This window comes from Thamnophis elegans, chromosome 7, assembly GCF_009769535.1.
Source record: "Thamnophis elegans isolate rThaEle1 chromosome 7, rThaEle1.pri, whole genome shotgun sequence".
Taxonomy (NCBI): Eukaryota; Metazoa; Chordata; class Lepidosauria; order Squamata; family Colubridae; genus Thamnophis; species Thamnophis elegans.
The window spans coordinates 22,266,616-22,292,359 of record NC_045547.1 but is presented as its reverse complement, the minus strand read 5'-3'; the positions used below and the strand labels follow the sequence as shown (position 1 = coordinate 22,292,359).

The 25,744-nt window shown below is 39.2% G+C and overlaps 1 protein-coding gene across 2 annotated transcripts; it reads left to right on the top strand.

Annotated features, from left to right (window-relative positions):
• The first annotated feature begins 992 nt into the window (after positions 1-992).
• LOC116511222 (cystine/glutamate transporter-like) lies at positions 993-25,405 on the top strand. Of its 2 annotated transcripts, XR_004255729.1 has the most exons (13): positions 993-1,513; positions 4,685-4,811; positions 6,287-6,402; positions 10,706-10,831; positions 13,080-13,179; positions 13,831-13,875; positions 17,199-17,322; positions 20,510-20,613; positions 21,764-21,860; positions 22,218-22,367; positions 23,019-23,196; positions 24,437-24,570; positions 24,676-25,405. XR_004255729.1 is itself a non-coding variant. In XM_032221091.1 (12 exons), exons 1-12 carry the CDS (start codon positions 1,300-1,302, stop codon positions 24,499-24,501), a joined length of 1,446 nt encoding a protein of 481 aa, XP_032076982.1. In that variant the 5' UTR covers positions 993-1,299; the 3' UTR covers positions 24,502-25,405. The 2 variants fall into 2 exon arrangements, 1 of the variants encoding a protein (XP_032076982.1); XM_032221091.1 differs by having other exon boundaries at positions 24,437-25,405.
• The last annotated feature ends 339 nt before the right edge of the window (positions 25,406-25,744 follow it).

Genomic DNA, 25,744 nt, shown 5'->3' with positions numbered 1-25,744 from the left:
GAAGAATGTAATAATAAACAGAAATCATATTGTGCGTACATACAGAGGATTAACTGTGTTGTTTTTGTTCATGAGTACAAGGCTGTAAAATACATTGTGCCATCATTTGATAATTTTTTACCTTTGGATGCGTGAAAAGAATTTCCTAAATAGATATTTCCACATGTACTTAAAAAGAATTGCATTTTTGTACATTTGCAAGCTACACCTAGTCCCAAAATTCAAGAAAGACGAGTTGAGAAACTAAATTTCAGTGGAGATGAGATTTTCTGTACAAACAATTCAGTTATTATGTTGTTTTTATTTTTAAGAATACATGTAGTGCTCAACTTATGACCACAACTGAGCTCAAAATTTCGACCGTTAACCAAGACATTTCTTAGGTAAGTTTTGCCCCATTTTATGTTTTTTCTTACCATGCTTGTTAAGTGAATCACTACAGTCGATAAATAAGTAACCCAGTTGTTAAGTGAATCTGTCTTCCCCATTGACTTTGCTTGTCAGAACGTTGCAAAAAGTGTTCACACAACCCCAGGTCACAGCAACCATCATAAATATGAGTCAGTTGACCAAGCATCTTAATTTTGATCACATGACTATGGGAATGTTGCAATGGTCATAAGTGTGAAAAACGTCATAAGTCACTTTTTTCAGTGCCATTGTAATTTTGAACGGTCACTAAATAAACTTGTTGTAAGCTGAGGATTATCTATATGGGTAACATTTTTTCCCCCTATATCTAATGTTCATATGGCTTATCCTCAAAATGAACTGGGCACATCTTGTTAAAGATAAACCCTCTGTGACTATTTTTAAAAACTGTCTACCATCCTGTTTAAATTAAGGTATGGAATTATTTTGTAATCTGACTGAAGTTTCTTTGAAATATGCCCCTTATCAATAAAACTTTGGGTCAATACCCTGTCTGGGAGTTTGGCCTTGTACATACTGTAAATGAAGCCAAGGAGAGTGCATAACTACCCAAATGAAATTCTTTGGATGCAAAATTGAGAATTGGACCTGCACGTGTTTATCAGCAACTGCAGTGAAAGCACCAGCATACATCGTTCCTTAGGATTTTGGCCTCTACTTCCTATCCCACCTGATATTTTTCTTTAAATATTTGTTTACTTCATGCTCCCATTATTCCACAGAATCCCCAGCCAAACTGTGCTCTTAGCTAAGTAAAGAGAAACGAAGAGAAAGAGGAATTGATAGCACAGAGCAGAATTGCCAGACAATCAGTAACTCAAGGGGTGCCGGACATCGAAACTTTGGAGGAAACAGAGAGGTGAAAATATGGGATCCTGCAGGAAGAGAAAAGCTTTCGTGGAGGAGGAGGACACTGTTTTTCTGAGGAGAAAGATCACCCTTACTCGGGCCATTGCGTTGGCTGTGGGCAGCATGGTGGGCAGTGGTATCTTCATTTCTCCTAAAGGGGTATTGCAAAACACAGGCAATGTAGGGTTATCATTACTTGTATGGCTCGCTTGTGGGATTCTGTCTCTGTTTGGTGAGTTGTGTAGCTTTCCTTTATTTATTTTTTAAATGTTGATTTTTACATCCTGAGAAACTCAAAATATTAAAAGATAGCTAGATGATAGATGAGGGAGATAGGTTTGTTTGTGTGTGTGAGAGAGAGATGAGATGATGATAGATGATTGATAGATATAGATAGATAGATAGATAGATAGATAGATAGATAGATAGATAGATAGATAGATAGATAGATAGATAGATAGATAGATAGATCATAATTAGAGAGAGATGATAGATAGATAGATAGATAGATAGATAGATAGATAGATAGATAGATAGATAGATAGATAGATAGATAGATAGATAGATAGATAGATCATAATTAGAGAGAGATGATAGATAGATAGATAGATAGATAGATAGATAGATAGATAGATAGATAGATAGATAGATAGATAGATGATTGATTGAGATAGATAGATATATATTTAGATTATGATGATAGATAGATAGATAGATAGATAGATAGATAGATAGATAGATAGATAGATGATTGATTGAGATAGATAGATATATATTTAGATTATGATGATAGATAGATAGATAGATAGATAGATAGATAGAAGATAGATAGAAGAGAGAGAAATAGAAAAATAGAAATAGATAATGATAATGATAGGTAGATAGATGATAGATAGATGATGATTTTCTTAAAAAATGAAATGGGGAGAGGGAGAATCTAATATTTGAGCTGATGTGGAATATGTGGCTTTTACTGACTCCCAATGATCATGCCAGTGAAACCGCAGGGGCCATTACGCACCACAGGGCAGTGAGAAACTATTGCTAGTAGAATTTGCTACTAGAATTTCTGTGGGTTTCTACCACGGAAACATGGGCCTGTTTATGCCTCTTATGTTATAGCCTTCTGCTGCCCTACAGAATAGCTTCTTTTGTTCTCAATCCATCACTTTCATATTAAAAATGGAAGAGAAATAGGGGAAATGACAGTGTATCTTCTATTCCATGCTAATTCTTCCAAATGAACATCCATGTCCCGCTCCCCTCTCCCTGAGTTTGCCTATCACATGTTGAAGACTGAATGTGTTTTGGATGGCATAAACCAGGGGTGTCCACACTTGGGAACTTTAAGACTTGTGGACTTCAACTCCCACAATCCCCCAGCCAGCATGGCTGGCTGGGGAACTCTGGGAATTGAAGTCCAAAGTCTTAAAGTTCCCAAGTTTGGACATCCCTAGCATAGACTAAGAGGTACATTCCCTTCAGATGGGCACTGTACGCCTTGTTCCCTGAATTTCCGTTTGCATATGAGGTTTCTCTTTTCTTTGGCTCAAAACAACTCCCTCTTTTTTGCATCTATATGCCTCAGGGGTCTACACTACTTATCATTGCCAAAGAAAGAGGATGAAAGAGGGCAGCAATTTTCTAAATGTTTGCATTTACTGGTCTATATGTTTTGATGTAAATTGAGTGGCCCTTCTGTCTTTAAATAGAGATAAAATGCACTTTGCTGTAGGAAGGAAGAGGCCATGTGTGTTCAGATGCTAATGTTTGATGAAGGAGGCTGCCTATCCCTATTTGTGTGGTTCTTCTTCTTTTTAAAAAATCACACATTGCTAGGTATCCCTTCAAATAAAAGGACATGCTCCAATAGAAGCTTATCCTATGAAAAGTAAAGCAGATGGTCAGCCTATACACCTGTTAGTAAGTCAGAATGGCAGTTTGGTATAGCCCTCCAAAATTGCACACAGTGCACCTGGCATAGCAATGTTTCACAGTACTGTATAACATTTTCACAAGTAGCTGAAAGGGATATAGCAATGGTGGGTTGCAGGCAGTACACCCTGGTACAGGCATACCTGTGCCTGCCGGGAGCACCGGGTACTGTTCCAGTACAGTGCTCCAGAGGGCCACCCACCTGCCCACCCTACTTACCTGTATTTGAGCTCTTCAGCGCTTCCGCGCATGCGCATGGAGCATACAGCACCTACGCAATGCTCCACCAAGCAGCTGGAGCATCGCAGAGGCATCGCAGGAGGTAAGGACACATGTGCATGCTGCGTATGTGTGCACGCGTGCTGCGTGTGTTCATGTGGTGGAGCCCGGGCCCCGTTACACCATACAGGTTGCAAAGGGATCCGGAACCCACCACTGGGATACAGGTAGTCCTTGAGCCCAAAATTTCTGTTTCTAAGCAAGACAGTTGTTAAGTAAGTTTCCCCCCCCCCTCCATTTTATCACGTTTCTCACCACAGGTGTTAAGTGAATCACTGCAGTTATTAAGTTAGTAACACCATTGTTAAGTGAATCTGGATTCCCTATTGACTTTGCTTGTCAAAAGGGCTTAAAAACTGATCACATGACTGTGGGACACCGAAACTCATAAATATGAACCAGTTGCCAAGTATTTGAATTTTGATCACATGATCATTCAGATGCCCCAACAGTCGTAACTGTGAAAAATGGTCATGAGTCATTTTTTTCAGTGCCATTCTAACTTTGAATGGTCACTAAACAAATAGATACTTTGGAATCTACTCACAGCTTTCCAGCAAGATGTTTTCTGTCTAAATAGGATGCAGAAACATTGATGAGAGAATAGGAGATAGCCTTTTATGTTAGAACGCATTTTTAATACCTGTTTTGCCATCATGTACCGTATTCTTTTTCTGATGGTTTAAGCTTTGGAGTGGCTAGGGAACAATCGCAAAAGAGATTACAAAACTATTTTAAATAAAATAACTGTAGATCACCAGGTAAAAATCCCCCTCCCTCCCAAGCAATCTTGTGTCATTCATTTTGTTTTGTGTCATTCATTTTGTTTTGATTCAAACTATTTCATAGTTGTTGATGCACAGATGAATGTTTGCACCATTTGACACGTATTCTAACCACTGCAGTTTGCGCAGTGGTTAGAGTGCAGTACTGCAGGCTGCTTCTGCTGACTGCCAGCTGCCTCCAATTTGGCAGTTTAAATCTCACCAGGCTCAAGGTTGACTCAGCTTTCCATCCTTCCAGGTCGGTAAAATGAGGACTCAGATTGTTGGGGACAATATGCTGATTCTGCAAACTGCTTAGAAAGCGGTATATAAATCTAAGTGCTATTGAGTTTAGTGGAACTTTGTCCCAGGACAATGGATATGACTTACAACTCTTTTTTGTTGTTGTTGTTGTTGAATTCCAGGTGCTCTGTCCTATGCAGATCTCGGAACATGTATTACAAAGTCAGGCGGGCATTATATTTATCTTTTAGAGACTCTAGGACCATTGCCGGCTTTCCTCCGATTGTGGGCTGAATTTATTATGATACGGTAAGGATGGCTTTTCTTTCCCTTCCTTGTCTAAAAAAGGAAGGAATGCCAGATGATGGGAAGATTTATTGGGAGCTTTGTCTCTTTAAATCTCTCAATGGGGCATGTTCCAGCTGTGTTTTTAAAGGCAGACAGCTGGTGAATGGAGCACCACTGAGATCTAACAAATGTTTGGAAGGAGGGAGGGGGGAAAGCATCTGAAATGGCAGGGAACAGTGGGGAAGAACGAAGAATGGAAGCAATAATAGAGAAAGCTCTAGGGAGACTTCAGATGAAAAACAATCACAAACCAAAGACCTCTCCCTTTCAGTCATAAGATGGATGGTTTTTTTCATTTCTTGCGGGGCAGATACCACTGCCCTGCTTGCAATAAACTATAGACCTGCCTCTCTGGCTCTATAAAAAACAATTTGGGATTGATTGAATGACATTGTCCTCCCCCTCTAAGCCAGATCACTCCTCAATCAACTGAACTGTCTTCCAGGGAACATCTGGGAGCTACAGACTTGAAAGAGATTCCTGTAGCTGGTGGATGACAAGTCTTACATCTATAGAGTAGATCCACTCCTATTTCAGGCCAAAACAATGATTCTGCAAGACACTTACTTCACCATAGTCAGAACAACCAATACAGATTTATTTCCTTTCAGCAGAGTCCACAGACAGTGTGGTTAAAAAAAAGACCAAGATGGTGATTGTGATGTTGCACCAAAACTTTAGCTTTTTTTATTTGTAAGGTATATAAAAATGGGTGGAGTTATAATCCCACAGTCATCTTGACTCTTTTGACCATATACTATGGGCAATCTTGCTCCTTTTCATTTTGTTATTATATTATCATAAGCCAGAAGAAGGTGAAGAGGAAAGCACACATTGCAAAACAACCTATTATTAATATGTTAAAATTATTAGTCTCTTATGATTTGTAACATTGTACTGATAATTTAGCATGTGGGCTGAAGCTTATGACTTGGACTTTGCATTTAATTATGTGATTTATCTACTGACTGAAACCTGCTAGGCTTTAGCTAGCTTATAGAATTCACAATATAAACTAAAATACAAAAGCAATATTTAAACATTAAATGATATAGTATTTTAATTTAAATATTAAAAACAATAAAAAATGATTAAAACCAGAAGTGGCTTATTCCATTGTAACTGAACCATCAATGTCTTAGAGCAAGGTGTGGACCAAGTCCACCATTTTGATTAAATCATAAACTTTCGTCTGCCACACATTAGAAGTAGACCTGTCTCATTGTCTCATTCTCCTCATAGAGGAGAAAGGATGAGAAAGACATGAGTTCTCCTCATCTTCTATCCAGTCCTCCAGATGAATAATTCTGAAAGCAGACACTATTTTCACTATTTTCAACTTCATTTCACTTGCAGATTTTTCACAAGTGAAAATCCATAAGCCCTCAACAGAAGCAAAATCTGATATTCTGTCATTTCTGATTTTTATATTTCAGACCTGCAAATATAGCTGTGGTGTCTTTGGCATTTGGTCGATACCTCATTGAGCCTTTCTTTGCTTCTTGCCATGTCCCTCCTCTGGCTGTGAAATTGGTCACAATGGCAGGAATTAGTAAGTATCAGTGAATGCAAGATCAAAGTACTTGTAGTTTATTATCAATAAACAAGTATTTACTACCCAGTCTCAATGTTTTTTTAAGTATCTTTACTCTGAAGTAAGATAAACAACTGGAAGATTTAATAGCTACCAACTGCAGAATGATTCTGATCAAATCAATGAAGCCAAATTTTTACAGTTGATGTACAGGAATAGTTGATGAACATAGAATCCAAAACTTGTTAAGTTGATGTCCCACTTTCTATTTCTAACATGTAATCAAGGTAGGGCAGAGTGAAAATCCTGTAGCAATGATTAGTACAAATTTAGCTTATTTGTTTTGACTATGGGTTAACACACATGATAAACGATGATATGGTTTGTTTGGTTTTGGTGAACACAGGCTTTGTAAACCAGGTTTTCTCTTTCATGTTTTATCTGTAGTCAGCCAACAGTGGTTTGTTCAACCAACTATCGTTTAGCCTGATTGTGAACTTGGTAATTTTTCTCAGTTCTCAGGATTTTTCTCAACCCTAGTTGTTGGTGGTGGGTGGTTTGTGGGTTGTCCAGATGTTCGTATTTTTTTCTTTTATTGTTTTCTTCTCTTTTAAAGTACAAGCTGCCCATTATCATTCTGAAATCAGGCAGCCTCTAAATATAATAATACAAAGAAATATAAATCCCTTTGTTAATAGAAATATCCATCATTTCCCCAGATAGCAAAACGTTCATGCAGATGCTTCAAAATTTGCAATCTCTCAAATACTCGGAATTGTCATGATTTCCTTAAACTTGTTCCATCCACACACATAACTGGGTATATTTAAACCACACATTAGAACCAAATTCACCCAGGTAGTTTATTCAAGGATGCAATTACTTTTTGTTCAGCCCCAATGTTAGAACCCTATTTAACTTATAAGCCACTTTTTTGTGATTATATGAGCTCTGGTGGTGCAGTTGTTAGAATGCAGTATTGCAGGCTAACTGTACCCACAGTCTGGAGCTTGATCCTCATGGGGCTCGGCCTTCCATCCTTCCAAGGTAAAATGAGGCCCCAGATTTTGGGGAGTAATATGCTGACTTTGCAAACCTTCCACAGAGTGCTGTAAAGCACTAGGTAAAGGTAAAGGTTTCCCTGCACATGCCTGCTAGTTGAGTCCTCCAGGATTGGGCGGCCTATAAATCTAATAAATTGAATTGAATTGAATTCTGGCTCTAGAGGTGGTGCTCATCTCCGTTTCTAAGCCTAAGAGCCAGCAGTGTCCAAAGACTGCTCCATGGTCAGGTAGCCGGCATGACTAAAGGCCGAAGGCGCACAGAATGCTGTTACCTTCCCACCAAAGGTGGTCCCCATTTTTCTACTTGCATTTTTACATGCTTTCAAACTGATAGATTGGCCGAAGCTGGGACAAGGAATGGGAGCTCACTCCGTTATGCGGCACTAGGGATTTGAACCGCTGAACTGCCAACTTTCTGATCAACAAGCTCAGTGTCTTAGCCACCGAGCCACCGCGTCCCTCTATAGTAAAGCACTATGGGGTGGTAAATAAATCTAAGTGCTATTGCTATTTGTGAAATCTTCAACATCATTTTTGCCATTTTTTTACTTGCTTCCCAAATCCTTTTTTCAAACTGTCCCTCAGTTCCCTTCTCCATTTATCCCCCACCTCTCAACCTCCCAATCCAACTAGACCCATATAAACAGAGGTTCACCAAGAGTTAATTAAATCCTCTAATAGGAAATAAAGAAACAAGATAAAATACAAAGAATGGAAAAGAATTATATAGAAGTTAATATCAGATAGGGGAAATCGGAGCTCAGCATAGCTCTCCTCTAATTGTTCTAGGTTAGAGGAGAGCTATGCCGAGCTCCAATTTCTCCTATCTGATATTAACTTCTATATAATTCTTTTCCATTCTTTGTATTTTATCTTATTTATTTATTTCCTATTTCCAGTCTTATGAGCGTTTTATAATTACCAGCCATCCTGTAAGTCCCTAATGCCAGAAAATCTTTTTTTACCATATCTTTTTCTTTAAAAGATATATCCATTCTTTAAGCATCATCTCTGTTAATTCTTGTTAAAATTCTATTCATCTCTAGAAGCATAGAAACAGTCGTCCTTTCTTGTGGTTGAAATAAAACTAGCTTGAAAGGAACCTCCAATTTATACCTTATTCCCCTTTTTCATATTTTTTCTGGGAAAGATTTGAAAGCTTTTCTTCTTTGTAACGATAATAACGTTTGGAGATAAAATATAGAGTTAATCAGTCTTTTCTACATGTTCTCTAATTCCAAAATCATTTCTTTTATTCTGATCCTGGGTATTGGTTTAATGTCTGTAATATCTTTTTGAACTCTTCCAGTATCAAACACATTTTTTTCTAAAGGCAACAGAAGTCTGGACAACTTCTGAAACTTGAGAAGAAAATTATTTTCACTGAATTTATTAGCAACGTATCTACCGACATCTGTTAGATCATATTATCTAACATACCACATTCTACCTTAATATCTGTTCGTTGCTTAATTAGTTTTCTTATCAAATCAGTTTAAAGTTTCATCCTGAACAGTGATTAATTTTTGTGCACCCCATGAAAACATCCTCCCCCATCAAATCTTCATTGCTAGCATGGAGTGCACTTCAGCTACCTTTGAATCATTTGTATAAGCTTCTGCCTTTTGCGAATTATCTTTGTAAGTTATCTTTTTTTACTACAAATATTGCCAATCAGTTGAATACTATGGTAGTCAAATGCAAACTGTGAAAATTATTGGAAATGCTGGATTGGTAATAACAATCAATACACCATCTTCTCTAGCGACTAGCCATCCCTCACCTCCACCACCAAGACAATCCTAAATTGATATTTCCTCTTCCAAAGGAAAGTTAGACAGAAAATTATTCAGTAATCCATGATTGAAACAAATCATGGCTTAGTACAATGTGTGAATAAGAAAGTAATTTGAATTCAGCTTCTTCCTGTGCTCAGCTTAAAAGCTACAATTTGACACCATTAAAATCTTAGCATATACTAGATCCCTATTTATTCAGGAATTCTAATAGTTGCATTCATGCTGCAAAAACATGTAAAAACTCTTGGGCTATAAATACCCTATATAATGTGATACCTTTGCCCATAAGAAGTTCACTGCATGGATAGTCCCCGCAAATTGGTGTAGAATTTGTGGAACAGACAACATATATATAAGCAGCTTGATGAATCATTCAGTGAGTGGGTGATGGGAAGGAAGGAAGGAAGGAAAATAGAAAAAAGAGAAAGAAAGAAAGAAAGAAAGAAAGAAAGAAAGAAAGAAAGAAAGAAAGAAAGAAAGATTGATTCTCTGGAATGTAGTTGCTTATTCAAGGCAGCTCAAAATCACCTCTTTGCATAAATCTATTAAACAACATTGGAAAGATCAGTCAACCAATATGCAGCAGCATATTTTTGCTTGTGACCCGTCAAAACCACGTTCGACTAAACTGCGCCCGATTAAACTGCGTCGCTGATGTCATCAACAGGGCGACAACAGCCAGCGTGGAGAAAGAAGGGCACTTTAAATAGCGCTTTGAAAGCAAGCCGATTCAACTTAAGGTAAGGGTTAGGTTTAGGGTTAGGTTAAGGGTTAGGGTTAGGGTTAGGTTTAGGGTTAGGTTAAGGGTTAGGTTTAGGGTTAGGTTAAGGGTTAGGGTTAGGTTAAGGGTTAGGTTAAGGGTTAGGTTTAGGGTTAGGTTAAGGGTTAGGTTTAGGGTTAGGTTTAGGATTAGGATTAGGTTTAGGGGGGTTAGGTTTAGGTTTAGGGGTTAATTTTAGGTTTAGGGTTTACAGCGTGCTTCTGTCTCCGCGCTGTTGTTGCCTGTTGATGACGTCAGCGACGCGGTTTAGTCGGGTGCGGTTTAGTCGAGTGCGGTTTTGTGGTGGAACCATTTTTTCTATGTATAGCTAATATTTTCATTAGTGTTTTTTAACTAAATAAAAAAGAAGAGTTTCAGTTCATGTTTAATTATTTTGTTAACAATTTTAAGTCATTTTCTTTTATTTCATATTTCTTATTCTATCATATTGTCGGTCCAGTATACATTCTTTTCTATTACTTAGCTTAAAAGAAGAGTTTAAAAGATCTCACCTGCGTAATTTTAAGGTAAATTACTTGCACCAAAGGAATCTGGCTTGCTTTCAGGTTTATGGGCTGCTCTTATCCAAACTGGTTGTTATCACTTTCTTCAGTTTTGCAATTAGGATATAGGAAAGAAGCCCTAACTGAAAGCATGATTAAATCGGCTTCATCATTTCTCTCTCTCTGCCAATTTAGCCTTAGCAGTAGCCCTGAACTGTTGGAGTGTGAGTTGGGCTGCCAAAGTACAGACAGGACTCACTGTCCTGAAGATGATCACCGTCGGCCTAATTATTGTTCCTGGGATCTTGGCTCTTAGAAATGGTAAGACAAATCAGAAATCTCATGAGGAATTAGATGAGAGGGAGCATCAGAAGAAATGGAGGTTGACAAAATTACAAAAAACAAAACAACACCAAGAGGCTCTTGGAAAGATAAAGGAAAAAGAGATAGAAGACACTTAGGGACTGACCACTCTCAGAAATACTTTAATGTTGTTGTTTTTTATCCTTTACTTGAAGGGTTATTTTTATCCAAGTCAGACTTAATTCGCTAGTCTAAGGCAGGAGTGTCAAACTCAATTAGATTGAGGGCTGCATCAGGTTTGTGTTTGATCTGGGGGTGGTGGCCAGGGGGCATGGCTAGCTTGATGTCATTCATATCGGAGGCGCCTGTGACGGTCCAAGCTCTCCACCAGCGAAAATAGGCTCCCAAGCTCCATTTTCTGTTGCAATGGCCTCCTGCAACCCTCTACCAGGGAAAATGAAGCTCAGCGTTTTCCCTTACAAGAGTCCCCACAGGCTGGGCTTTCACTGTTTCCAGGCCGGGCCTGAGGGCCAGATCTAAGCACCCTGTGGGAACGGATACGACCCACAGGCCTTGAGTTTGACACCCCTGTTCTAAGATGCCAAGAGCCTTTTTGTTCTTAAAGATTCATACATTAATTGAACTAATGTAATTTCTGCTAGCTCAGCTTTCTTGTTCTTTTCCAGAGATCTACCTCTACAACTCCCAGAATTCCACAAAGTTTTATTATTAGATTCCAGCTTTTAGTCTCTACTAACATGGTCACTGTTAAGGGTTTTTAAGAAGAAACTAGACAGCTACTTATCTGAAACAGTGTAAGTTCTCCTCCTGCTTGAGCAGGGGGCTGGACTAGAAGACCTCCAAGGTTCCGTCCAACTCTATTCTATTCTAAGGCATGGCTGACTGAGTAAGAGAACTGGAATTATGCAACATTTAGTCTCAATTAAGTTGTCAAAGAAGGACCCATGGGGCAAGGATCCTTCACACATGCTTCTGAGATGATTCCACCAGCAATTATTTCTCCCCTTGTTTCCTGTTCTGGGCATTTTCTACTCAGAATCATCTTGAACTGATGGCAAATAAATATGTTAATAAGAATGGAAAGTTCTCCTAATTTTCTTGCCAGACACTGATGTTGAGACTTTCTGTCTCTCTCTCTCCTTTCCATTTACTCTACAAGCAGATTGAAATATTGTCATGCACAACAACTTCATTTCTTGTAGGGTTGTCCATAGATATGTTTAAAAAAAAATTGAAATGATGGCTACAATGATGAGACTGAAGCTCAGTCTATTTATGTGCAACACAATAATAAAAAATATGCAGGACTTTGACTGCACCATCATCAGTTTTTTTAAAAAAATCATACCTTGTGGATACCCCAGTATCTTCAGAGGTTCTATGGGAAAAGGAGAGGGAAAACTCTAGAAGAGAATAAGAATATATATGTGGTTTTTTTAAAACAAGGTGGCTATTGATTTAGGTAGCCTTTAAATTCCAGGAATGTTCGATGTTTACCTGGTTCTCTTGTTCAGATAATACCAAAGTTTACATTAGAAAGATGCCAGTTATAAGATAGTCGTCGACAGGGGTGGGTTCCGGCAGGCACTACTGCTGGTTTGCTCATGTGTGTGCTGCTTGTGCATGCGCAGTGCAGTTAAAATTGTTCTGCACATGCACAGAACCGAAAAACAAGATGGGGCCAATAGCACTGCCCGGGGAACCAGTTCGGGGGTGTGGCGGGCCTGGGTTGCTGCTGGTTCCAGCGACCCAGGCCGCCAAACCACTACCGGTTCAGCCGAACCGGTAGGAACCCACCACTGGTCCTCGACTTACCTTATAATTTAGTGAGTGTTCAAAGTTACAACAGCAGTGAAAAAGATGATTTATGACCATTTTCCACACTTACAACCGTTGCAGCATCCCTATGATCACGATCGAAATTCAGAGGCTTGACAACTGACTCACTCATACTTATGACGGTTGCCATATCCCAGGGTCATGTGATCCCCATTTGCAACCATCAGACAAGGAAGGTCAATGGGGAAGCCAGTTCCACTTAACAAGTGTTATTAATTTAACAACTGCAGCAATTTACTTAGCAACTGTGGCATGAAAGGTCGTAAAATAGGACAAAATTCACTTCACAAATGTTTCACTTAGCAACAGAAATGCTGAGCTCAATTGTAGTCACACGCTGAGGATTATCTGTATTGCTCTTTACAAGAAAGAGGAAAAATATGTTCTCCCTTTTTTTTTTAACTAGGTCATAATGAAAATTTCCAGGATAGTTTTGACACAAGTTCCTTAACACTTGAAAAGCTGCCTCTTGCTTTTTATTCTGGGATGTTTGCTTATGGAGGATGGTAAGTTTCTAAATTATGAACTTTTTAACTTTTTCCATTTGTAAAAGGTAGAAGGGACATTGATGCACCCTCAGAGTTGTAACTCATTTCTTTTTTTAAAAAAAATCTTATTTGGAAATCATCACATGTAATCAACTTTCACAAAATTCATAGCGGGATGCAAGTATCATGTTAAGCCATATGATTGGTTTGCTTTTATTTTTAAATTATGTCTGTTGACATTCCAAAGATAATTTTCCTGGGATTTGAGTTTAGCATATTTTATGAGCAAACAGTATTGTTTGTATACTACGGTTTATGAGTTCATGCAATATATCAGCTGAAGCAGTAGTTGGGCAGTGCATTAATAGCCTTAAATGTTCTCTATTGCAGTGTGTCTGCTATTTTTCCCTAAATGTATCACAAACTTTTTTAAAGCTATGAGCTGCCTTTTTAAGGTTGACAGAGCCTGTCTGAATGAACTGTGAATTCCATTTCTGAAAACTTTAAATTATAACGGCATTTTTGTAATTGGCTTGATGCTGTTTATGTGATTAGGCATTAGCCAATAATTACGGCTCTCCTTTAAGATAAAATGCAAAGTCTGTACTAGAACAAACTATTTGAAGTGGATCAGGGCATATTTTGACTCTTGACTCTTATTTGTTTCAGGTTCTATATAAACTTTGTAACAGAAGAAATTGTAAATCCTAAAAAGTGAGTGTGCAACAATAATCAGCCATTTTGCATTTATTGTTGTTATCATGTGACATCTAGAGAGTGTTCTTGCCAAGGAAATTTAGTAGCTATGTATTATACAAACTACAGTCTCAACCCAGGAGAGAACTAAACAATTAAAGAGGGGAGAGAAAGACTAGAAGATCCATAAGTTTCGCAAAAATTTGTCGGACAACTGAGAAATCAGGGGATGAAGTTGAAATGTTGTAAATGAGTAAAACTGAGAAGTTAGCAGTTGTTAGAGTCCAAGAATATGCTATATATTTATATAATATATTGGATTTAAAAATATATATAATATGTAGTGGATTCAGGGGTGGGCTTCAAAAATTTCAGCAACAGATTCTCTGCCCAGTTGCTGGATGGGCTTGGCCATAGTGGGCATGGCCTAGCTTGCCTTCTGCACCATGGTGGTGGGGAACATTTTCGCCTTCCCCAGGCTCCAGAGGCTTTCCTCGAGTCTCTGGGAGTGCAAAGCTTTCCTCCCCCACACACCGGAGGCCTTCCAGGAGGCCCATTCCCCTCCCTCCCCAAGCCTCCGCATGGTCCCTGCACTTACCTTGCATCCAAAACGGGCCACGTGTAGACTCCTGAGAGGGGTGGGGTAGGGTGGGCAGGGCCAGCCAGGGATGGGATTTGGAGGTTCTCCGAACCGGCCATAACGTTAGCTACAGGTTCTCCCGAACCCGGACAAACCCGTAGCAGCCCACCCGAGTGGATTTATATATCATGCCAATCCAAAATTGCTTGTCATGCACATTCATGACCAGGGAGCGGGGGGGGGGGGAGGGACACTTGCGACTTGTAACAGTTCTATTCCCAAGGCTCTTTTGAAAAACTCTGCTACTCTGAGGTCAGGAAGCAGAGGGTGCAGATCGAACAAAGTCCCAGGACAAAAATCTGAACTTGGAACAAGGAGTTAGATGACAAGGAACTATCAAGTCCAGTACACCTCTGGCACGTCCATCGAGTTTTCTTGTCTTTTTATCAAAGGTCTAGGACAGCGATGGCGAACCTTTTTTGGCTCACATGCCATAAGAGGAGAGCGCATGGGGGTCGTGCGTGGGCGTGCCACACCCATAATGCAACACACAAACCCCCCTCCAGTGCGCATGCATGAGAGGCGCTCTCCCCCATTTTTTGTATGCTTTTTTTCACCCTCCCCAGGCTCCAGAGGCTTTATAGGAGCCCGCGGAGGGTGAAAACAATCTCCCCCCCCCCCCCGAGGCTCTCCACAGGCTTCAGGGACCTTCAGGAGGCAGGGAAGCCTCCTGAAGGTCCCTGAAGCCTGCAAAGGGCTTAAACCGACCCTACGAGCAAACCAGAAATCTGTTCCCAAACTTCTGGTTTGCCCATAGGGCTGGTTTTTTGCTCTCTGGAGGCTTCCAGAAAGCTCCTGAAGCCTCCAGAGGGCCTCCAGGGGGGCAAGGGAGGCTCTTTTCGCCCTTCCCAGGCTCCTATAAAGCCTCTGGAGCCTGGGGAGGGTGAAAAATGGCTTTAAAAAAGGCTGAACACATGCATGCTGGCCAGCTGACAGGGCAACGCCTTGCATGCTCTGACAAATGGCTCCGTGTGCCACCTGTGGCGCATGTGCCATAGGTTCGTCATCCCGGGTCTAGGATGAACCAAAAAGAGTTATTAGGGCTTAACTGAAGAAAGCCCATGCCTCCTAACAGCTCCTATGTCTTGATTGTCTGTTCAAAACTGCAATCAGTCTATCAAGTTTACCTGCTAACTTTGTTCAGTACTACAACCAAGATCTAGTGCTATCTGCAGCTATCTTAAGAGTGCCATCTATTAACTTTTTCCAGCAAAGATCTCCTTTTTCTTCCCAGCATTCTGATTTTGAAAACTCTGTTATTCTTGGTCACTTCAGCAGTTCCTCTGAATAAACTCCTATTCTCAGGTTTTATTTATAACTTCACTATTACAGAGTGATTATTTGGGATCCTGGACTGTACCTTTATGTCAGACAATCTGTTGGCATCACCAAAATTAAAGAGCTGTTTCAATGGAGGCAGCCAGGAAAATAACTTATCAGTTCTGCATCAGAAAAAGGGGAAAATAACAGATTATGTTAACTGGTTTGCTTGCCTTCTACTTCTGTACAGCTAAGGCTAATAGTTTAATGTAGCCTAGAGTTTACACTGTTACAGAGTATGCATGAAATTATGCTGGCAAAAGGGTTGAACATTTTTGTTGATTCCAAATCTCCTGTTTATGTAACAGGCCTCACAGTTCAATGCTCTCACCCTTCCTATTTACCATCTAAATGAGGCCACTAGGTAAGGTCATTTGTTGGAATCCAGAATAACAGAGTTGGAAGGGACCTTGGAAGCCTTCTAGTCCAATCCCCTGCTGAAGCAGTCAGGAAATTATATCAAGGTTTTACCCGAATGCATGGAAGCTTTGTGGGTTTGGAATGGGAGGAACACTTAAGCTCAAGTCTGAGTGGCTGTGGATGTTTGGACCTCCTGTATCTGGAGTGGTTCCATTTTTAGTATTGAACCGGATTGCACTTCCCTTTTCTGGACTAGTGCGCATTTTTTTGGGGGGTGTCTCTTATTCACAGATCTTGCTTAAGCATTAAATAGGAACTATAGCTTTGAGTGCTTTTACACAAATTCATGTAGTGCACCAATTATTCCCATACCAAAATTATCGCAACTCATAAGTCGGTTATCTTATCGTTGGACGGTTGCAACCAGAGGTGGTATGCAGCAGGTTCTGACCAGTTCTGGAGAACCAGTAGCGGGAAATTTTGAGTAGTTTGGAGATCCGGTAAATACCGCCTCTGACTGGCTCCACCCCCATCTATTCTCTGCCTCCCGAGTCCCAGCTGATAGGGAGGAAATGGGGCTTTTGCAGTAACCTTCCCCTGGAGCAGGGAGGGAATGGGGATTTTGCAGTATCCTTCCCCTGCCACACCCACCAAGCCACACCACGCCCAGCAAGCCACACCCACATAGCTAGCAGTAAAAAAAATTGAATCCCACCACTGGTTGCAACATACTTTATATGAGATACCATTGAAGACTACTAGGAAGCTGTAGCAAGTCCAGATTTCAGGGGCACAATTGCAAGCAGGCCTCAACCTGCCTATGTAACACGTCTGCTCTATACTTTGCATCAGTTAACAGTAAGCTTGTGGGAGCAATTTTGGTTGTATACTGCTTAAATAATGGTTACCATGTATAAAGCCCATCATGGCATACGGGCTGGTTAATCTAATGTTAGACATAGCCAAAAGATAACGTACAATTATTGCTGGACTGCATTAAAATTAAGTTTTTGTTTTCTAGGAACATTCCTCTGGCAGCAATAGTTTCCTTAATTGTTGTTACAATCTGTTACCTTCTTACTAATGTATCTTACTATGCTGTCTTGACACCACAAGAAATTCTCAGTTCAGATGCAGTAGCTGTGGTGAGTGTCCTTTGCTCATTATTTGCAATTCTTTAAATGCTGTTAGTAAAACCAGGAGTAAGAAGACATACTGGAGGGGGGGGGGGGGATCAGGTTCATTAAAAAAATAAAAAAATGAATGCCTAAAGTAAACTGGTTTCATGGACCACAAAACAAGGACACAAAGCATTCAGTAAAAAAATGCTTTGTGCACCTAAAAACAATCAAAATTAAATGGTTGCCATAATATTAATGAAGACACTTCTTCATGTGGAATCAAAACTCAGGAACCCCCCACCCTCCCCCCAAAAATCAAAGCTCACTGCTGTGTTTATTGGATGGTTCATCCTGGAGACCTGACCTCCAAATAGTGGAAGATACATTCTGCAGACAAAGAAATGGAGTCATATTTATCCATTTCAGAAAGGTGGGGGAAATGATACACGCACATGTATGCATAAGTAATACATATTCATAAGTAATGATGGATAGATTTCAGGCTACTTTCTGAGTGAAGAAATTTGCATTCTGCATTATAATGTTGTTATAAAACTTATAATAGACTGTTGTGAGTAGAAGTTGCAAGGTCACATTCTTTAAGTCTCAGTTTGTCTACCAAATAGTCCATTCATCTGAAAATTGATTCCTCCCCCCATACTCTTCAAAGTAAAGTAATAATACATCTGTCTCTTTAGTTGTCAAAATGATGGACGTGTATATCTTTGATATTTTAACTGTAAACCTTTGAAAATGCCTTAAATCTCTACCACTTTATTACTCTGGAAAACATCTAGAAATTAATTGCTCCAAAACTAAAGTACAGGTATTCTCTAAGAAACACTTTAAGGCTCCATTAAATGAACAATTAACAACAAAGTCAAGCAGGTAAAATCCTTTAAATATGTATGCATCTACATTCAATGTTCTCCTACTGATCTATTTAAACAAGAGAGCTTCTAGTAAAAGTCTCCAAAGTGCCTCTCGCAATTAAATTATGCAGGTCAATTTTGTAACCATTCTGTCCAACAGCTATTAAACTATTTAAAGCTAAAGCTCTGGGTTTGATGCTATATGCAGTGATGTCGAACCTTTTTGGCACCAAATGCCAAAACGGTCGTGCAAAAACGGTGCACGTGCTTCTCAGGGCTGCACTCAGAAAAGTCAAACCTCCAGGTTCTAGCACACATGCACACCCAAAAATCAGCTGGCCGGCAGCTGTGCAGGTTAGTTTTCAGCAGTGCTCCGCACGCGAAGGGATCGCTCTTCGGAAAAGCTGAACTTCCAGGTTCTGGCACACATGCACACCCAACAATCAGCTGGCCGGTGCACATGTGCACACCAGTTTTTGGCAGTGCCATGCACAGCTGATCATCTCACATGCATGTGCGCCAGAAACCCGGAAAAGAAACAGGCAAGACTGTGTGTGCCAGGCAACATGGCTTCACGTGCCACTTTGGGTTTTGCTAAATTTTGATTGAAGCAAAATTTCAACCAAAGAAGTTTTGGGGAACTTCCTTAGTTTATTCATCTTGCTTGATAAGTTCCAATATAAGAAGGCAAATTAATGACAATGTGGCATCTTGTGGTCTTGTCAACACTACCTGCTTTGGGACTTGATAAAAACAGAGGATTGGGGATCTGGACATCCAAAATGCCAGAGCCAACCTCTCCCATCCCTTTCATAGCACAAATATTCCTCCTCCCCAGTCTATCTGGACATATTTCCATCACATCTTATGTAATATCAAGATAGTTCCTTTTAGGATAACAACTGATAGATTGGGGGTGAAATGCTAATGGTTCATGCTGGTTCGCCCGAACTGGTAGTAAAAAAATGCTACCAGTTCATGCAAACCAATAGCAATAGCAATAGCAGTGGACTTATATACCGCTTCATAGGCCTTTCAGGCCTCTCTAAGCGGTTTACAGAGAGTCAGCATATTGCCCCCAACAACAATCTGGGTCCTCATTTTACCCACCTCGGAAGGATGGAAGGCTGAGTCAACCCTGAGCCGGTGAGATTTGAACCGCTGACCTGCTGATCTAGCAGTAGCCTGCAGTGCTGCATTTAACCACTGCGCCACCTTGGCTCTTACAAGGTGTCAATAGTCAGCTGTGCAACAGTCAGCTGTGCAACAATCAGCTGTGCCCCACAATTTATATTCATTAGAAATCGCACGGCACAGCTGATTGTTGCACAACTGAAGGTTGGAATTTTTCTAAAAAAAAATTTAGCATATTTTTAATACCAGTTCGCTAAAAATGCTAAAAAGAGAAAGAGGGAAATCCTGCTTTTTAGCGAATCTAAATCATGTGGCATAGCTGTTACCTCCCCCTCGCTGTTCTACTTACCGTTGCAGACTCAGAAAAGGCTTCTGAGTGTCTACAATGCGCATGCGCGTGAAACGCACATTTGTGAACCAGTAGCAGACTTCAGAGCATTTCACCTCTGTGGCAGATATATAAATATCCCATATGAAAATTGAACTTGTTTCTGTTCAGATTCAGATATAAGAAATTGTCTCTCATATACATGAAAATATCCTGTAACACCAAAGGTGATCAAATTAATACTTCCAATTGTTAATAACTCTTAATTGCCTATTGTAAACAGGAGGCACTTATCCTTCCCTTGAGATCTTCAGAAATCTCAAAGGCCTTGCCAAATTCTTGTCAATATGTGTAGCTATTTAAAAATGCCTGTTTCTTCCCTCATGCTATGTTAGCTGCTAACATTTGCTTTAGGATTTTCTTGACATTTGACATTTTCCTTTTATAGATATTGCTTTGTGTTCTGGTCTTTTGATTGTATTTGATCTTGGACCATAAATAATTTTGGATGGATACTTGATTTATGATTTGTTATTCTTTTCCATTATACTGAATTAATTTCATGATTATTATGTGAATAATTGTAAACTGGGCCTTACAGTTACTAGAATTGAAGCAATGGATAAATACCATTTTTTTAAAAATCAATAAAATAAATTAAAGAATACATTTGGAGATGTCAACTAACAAAAAAATTTAAAGTTAATAAAATGAGCACTGTATTTGTCTTGCCTTTTATTACTGTGCTAGTTCTCTTGAAAGATATCTAAAGAAAGAAAGAAAAATATGTAAAATAAAAGAGTAATAATTTCTCCTAAATGTTATACAAATATATGAAGGGAAGGGAAAAATAAAGATTCCTCATTTTTTCCCCTAGAGTTTCACTGATAAAGTTTTCAAGAACATTTCTTCTGGAATTCTGATCCTTGTAGCTCTCTCATGTTTTGGTGCTTTGAATGGAGGAATATTTGCTGCATCCAGGTAAAATCTTGAAAAGTATTTTGAATACCATAAATTGGATTCTGACTCTGGTTACTGATCTATCAAAATAATATAAAGGTATAAAAATAAATTTAAAAAGAAGAATGGAAAGAGTCATGTATAAATACATAGCAGGAGTGTCAAACTCAAGGCCTGGGGGCCGGATCCCTCCTGCAGGGTGCTTAGATCTGGCCCACGGCCTGCCCTGGAAACAGCGAAGGACTGGCCCATGGTGCCACCGTCAGTAACAATGGAGCTCAGGGAGGCCACGCGCAGCCCTCCTGAGCTCCGTTTTTGCTGGCAGAGGGCTGCAGGAGGTTGTTGCGGCCAAAAATAGAGCCGGAGAGGGTAGTTGTGGCTGAAAATGGAGCCTCAATGAATGAAATGGAGCTTCAGTGAGGGGCCATAAACCCCTGGCCACACCCTCTGCCTCTGAGGTCAATCACAACCCTGATGTGGCCCCCAATAAAATTGAATTTGACACCACCAACACTATACCACAGTATACAATACTATACTGAGGTATAGTATTAGAAATATATGTTTTGGTTCCTTTTTTTCAAATAGCAATTTTATAGGGAAACTTCTAAATTCTAATGAATTATAGGAAAAACAAGCCATCACAATAAATCCTTAATATAAATAAAACATTTATGTGTGTATCCACATTCTTTAAAGAGAAGAGATGGCTATAAAAAAGAAAGATATGAATTTATGTAATGTTCTGATACAGTTTAAAGAAAAACTTAATATAGCATTGAACATACTATAGTTCTTATACTGCAAGTTTTTTTTTAAATCCAGCAAACAGATACATATCATAAGTTTACATGTGCCACAAACCAGAGATGATTGGATTCCAACAATATTTTTTTTAAAAAACAAAACACTTAAAAAAAATATCACTAGCATTGCAATGATGCATTTTAACAATCTTGCATTGTTCCAACTTTCAAGAAGCAAAATATAATTCTATCACTGGACTTATGCAAGATACTATTGGGTTTTTTAAACCATAGTCTGATGAACAAGCAATAGTTAGCACATAACTAAGACAAGAAGCTGTAGTTTACAAACAACGATGAAATTAATTTTTGTACTTCACTGTAACCAATACTTGGCTTTACTTAAAGCTATCTTTATTACGTAGGATGCTGTTTGCAGCTGCACGAGAAGGACAGTGGCCAGCTCTCTTTTCAATGATACACCTGGAAAGACACACTCCTGTCCCAGCTTTGATATTAATGGTATGAGCTTACGTTTCAGAATTCTACCTCCCTGTTCTTAAATGAAGGAACTAAGAATTTGAGAATGAAGTCTACATATGTCCTTTATTTAGCAGAATCCTATGTTATGATCACAGATGTTTCATTTTTTCCAAATAATTCCCCCCAAAAGCCCTTCAGCTAACATTTGATACAGGTTCTCATAATTAACATTCCCATCACTTAGATCACCAATCCAAACTAAATTGGTTTCTCTGATCTGACCTATAATTAGGTCTAAATATCTGTATTAAAATTGTTGCTACTGTTCAATTTTGTTGAGTAAAAGGACCAAAAATAAATGTTTATATGTCCTGTTGGTTTTCTTTCTTGACCCAGTTACCTTTGGTCTACTTGATGGTGTCCATTGGTGACCTTTATGGACTTTTGAACTTCTATAGCTTCTCCCGCTGGTTCTTCATAGGACTTACCACATTGGGGTTCATGATACATTGCTATCGACATCCAACAATACTAAGACCTTTTAAGGTAGGATCAATATTGAATTAGAAACCAGAGTTGTGCTTCTAGTTTTCTGGAAGAAAGACATTAACATAGGAACATAGGAAGACATAAGTAGAAAAATAAAACACTGATTCAGTTAAGACATAATGGAAACAAATGGTTTCTTGTCCAATAAATTATTATTTCTTCTAATTTAGTGTTGTATCTTTATCTATATTCATGATCATCCACGTTCATTCATAATTATTTATCCTTTCTTCTCTTTCTGGATTGAAGCAAAGAAGTAAAGATCCCTAAATCTTGACTGTAGTTTGCTAATGAAATATTTAAAACATAAAATTCCATCATTCTAGTTTACAATTGATTTTTAACTGTGGAATATGTTTAATATTTAATCAGGATTAAATGTAACAATCATAATTACATATTGTGCATTGTCAACAGAAACATCAATTTATATTCTCATTTGAATTCCCATGTTCTCAAACCAACAGTAAACCAAGGATTCACCACACAAAAAAGAAAATCCTGCATAGCACATGAATAATTTATTGGCTGTTTGATTGGCAGGATTATATAAATATATTTTGATTGTTCTTCCTCATGTTGTAAACTTTATAGTTGCTTGCATGTTCAAAGATGGCCTGTCGATTACCTTCTGACTCGTTCTTTTAGGTGCCTCTGTTCTTCCCACTGGTATTCACAGTAGCCTGTTTCTTCATTGTGGGGACATCACTATATTCAGATCCTGTGAACACCAGTATTGGATGTGCTTTAACTTTATCTGGCTTACCTGTCTACTATCTAGTGGTTCAGAAAACTAGAATACCAGGCTGTTGTACATCAAAGTTCAGTAAGTATAGCCAGGAATACTACTATATTGGGAAGGTACCAGGTCATATGCTCACTACTCTGACTACTTACTTACTTTGTTTGTCAAACATGTACAAGATAGCAGGTATAAGTATGAACATGGACATGAACAAAGGAAATGAATACAAATAAATGGGGACAGTAGGACAGGGATGGTAGGCATGCTGGTGCACGCCCTCTTTAAGGACCTCTTAAGAATGGGGTGGTGTCCACGGTAGACAGTTTAAGGTTGAAGCTGTGAGGTTTTGAGGATGTAAAAATGGAGTTAGGTAGAGCATTCCAGGCGTTGACCACTCTGTTGCTGAAGTCGTATTTTCTGCAATTGAGTTTGGAGTAGTTTACCTTGATTACTTCATTGCGCCGTTTTTGCCGCCCTGCTCCACACTATTCTGTCCATGTGCTTCTTTGCACTCTACTTTGCCACTACTTGGGCAGTAGAAGGAAAAGGACATAGGGTCAGGTTACCTACACAACAGGTTTCGTCCTATCTCATCAGCCAGTCTCAATTCATCAGGAAAGGGAAGTATGCTAGTCCCAAGAGTTAAATAGTTTTGACTGGTGGGATCTAGGAAGAGAGCAGGGTACTGCAGGAGGCCATTCAGGTAAAAATGGGCTGTGTGGGGGCTGCCTGCAGGTGCCCCCGCGGCCCATTTTTGCAACAGAGGCACCGCAGGCCAATCCTTTGCTATTTCTAGGCCAGCCCCACAGGCTGGATCTAAGCTCCCCACAGGCCAGATCTAGTCCACAGGCACTGAGTTTGACACCCTTGGTCTAGGACTACTGAATATATATGCAATAGAAATAAGTTATTAATATTCCGTCTATATAGTTCTAGAGAAAACAAAGAATATGTTCAGCAAAAAAAAAAAAAAAATTGCAAGAAATTCTTAGGTGAATATTTTTCAGAACCTCTTCACCAACACGCCTATACATGAATATTGTGTTGCTGAAATTCAAATAAGCCATACGCAGTTAATGGCATTAAAATTTAATTTTAAGATAGTACCAAACAAAATAGGAATGTATTCACAAGGAAATATATGGTTCAAGAGAGCTGTAGCTCATAAAAATGTATGTCTTTTAATAAAATGTGCTAGTGTGAGAAGATGCTACTAAGCCAGTATTTGAAGCAATGTAATTATTCTTTTTTAACTGAAGGACATCAAACGATAGCGCTCTCAAAGGAAATATTTTATTGTTTCCTCTTTGGAACTATTTAGACTCTATGACAGTGAAGCTACAGATCCTGATGAAGGTGACTCTTCAGGAAGTCCAGATGCATTGAAGGAGTTGTGTATTTGAGTAAGGAAAGCAGTAGACTGCAAGGAGCCCGCAAAATCCTCACACTACTACTGTAAGGAACATGCCTCCAAGCCATTTTAAAGCAAGCAGCAAGAGATAAAATATGTGAGAATCCCTTTCCATGAATTACCCCCTTGTTTCATTTTGTCTTTTAAAGGTATAAGACTGATCTTCTGCCCAGAAGCTTGAACAAGCAGTTTATAAGGAATAAAAATAAATCAAAACCCTTTATGAAAAACCCAACAGCAATATCTGCAGAACCTTAAGCAAGTCTTAGTTCAGTATATACAGTAACCATAATGTTCTTGTCCAATACATCGCTTCCTTCTTATGATATAAATAAGGAATCTATTGTCATAGAAAATGTGGGATTGCAGCTCTAAAAATGTTCAACCTTGCACAAAAGTATAGTAAGAAAATTCAGTTCAAAAATGATGTATAAAATAGAGATTGAAAATGTTTCAAGGTTTAAATTTCCACATCCAAAATGTTCCAGCCTCAAAACCATTGCCAACCTTATCAGAAATGGTCTGCCATTGGAATAGCCTGCTCTGACTCTACCAAAAGAAAAAAGTGATTTCAGTATAAGCTTTTTCTACTTACCATTTTCAGAGCCAGAAAATTTTGTTAAGATTGGAATACTTCTGATGAGACTGATGTTTCTGAAATCTGGCAATTTAAATCTTGAAATGATCTGCACACTACTGCTAGAGAGACATATCCCAAGTAAATATTCTACACATATGACCCTAAAAATTTAGGGCAAGTGTTGCAATGATTTGTTTTAATGTTTGTTCCATTTGTTTCTTTAAAAATATACTTGTAATTTTTGTAATGGAGGTAATCAGATTTTTTTAATTCCTTGAAAATAATAAATTATAACTGTGCATTCCGTAAATAATTGCTTCTAAGCCTTAAAGAATGCTGAAGCACTAGCCAGAGTCATGTTTAAAATCAACAACGAAGGGAACACGGTGCTTCAGTGGTGGGTTGCAGGTAGTATGCCCTGGTATGGGCGTACCATTCCGGTACGGTGCTCCGGAGAGCCCACCCGCCTGCCTGAGCTCCTTACCTCTGCTTTAAGCCTTTGGCGCTTCTGCGCACATGCATGGTGCGTACAGTGGCTGCACGACACTCCGCTGAGCAGCTGGAGTGTCACGGGCAAGTACGACGCATGGGCACGGTGCGCGCATCCATGTGGCTGGCGCCAGGGTTGTTCCAACCGT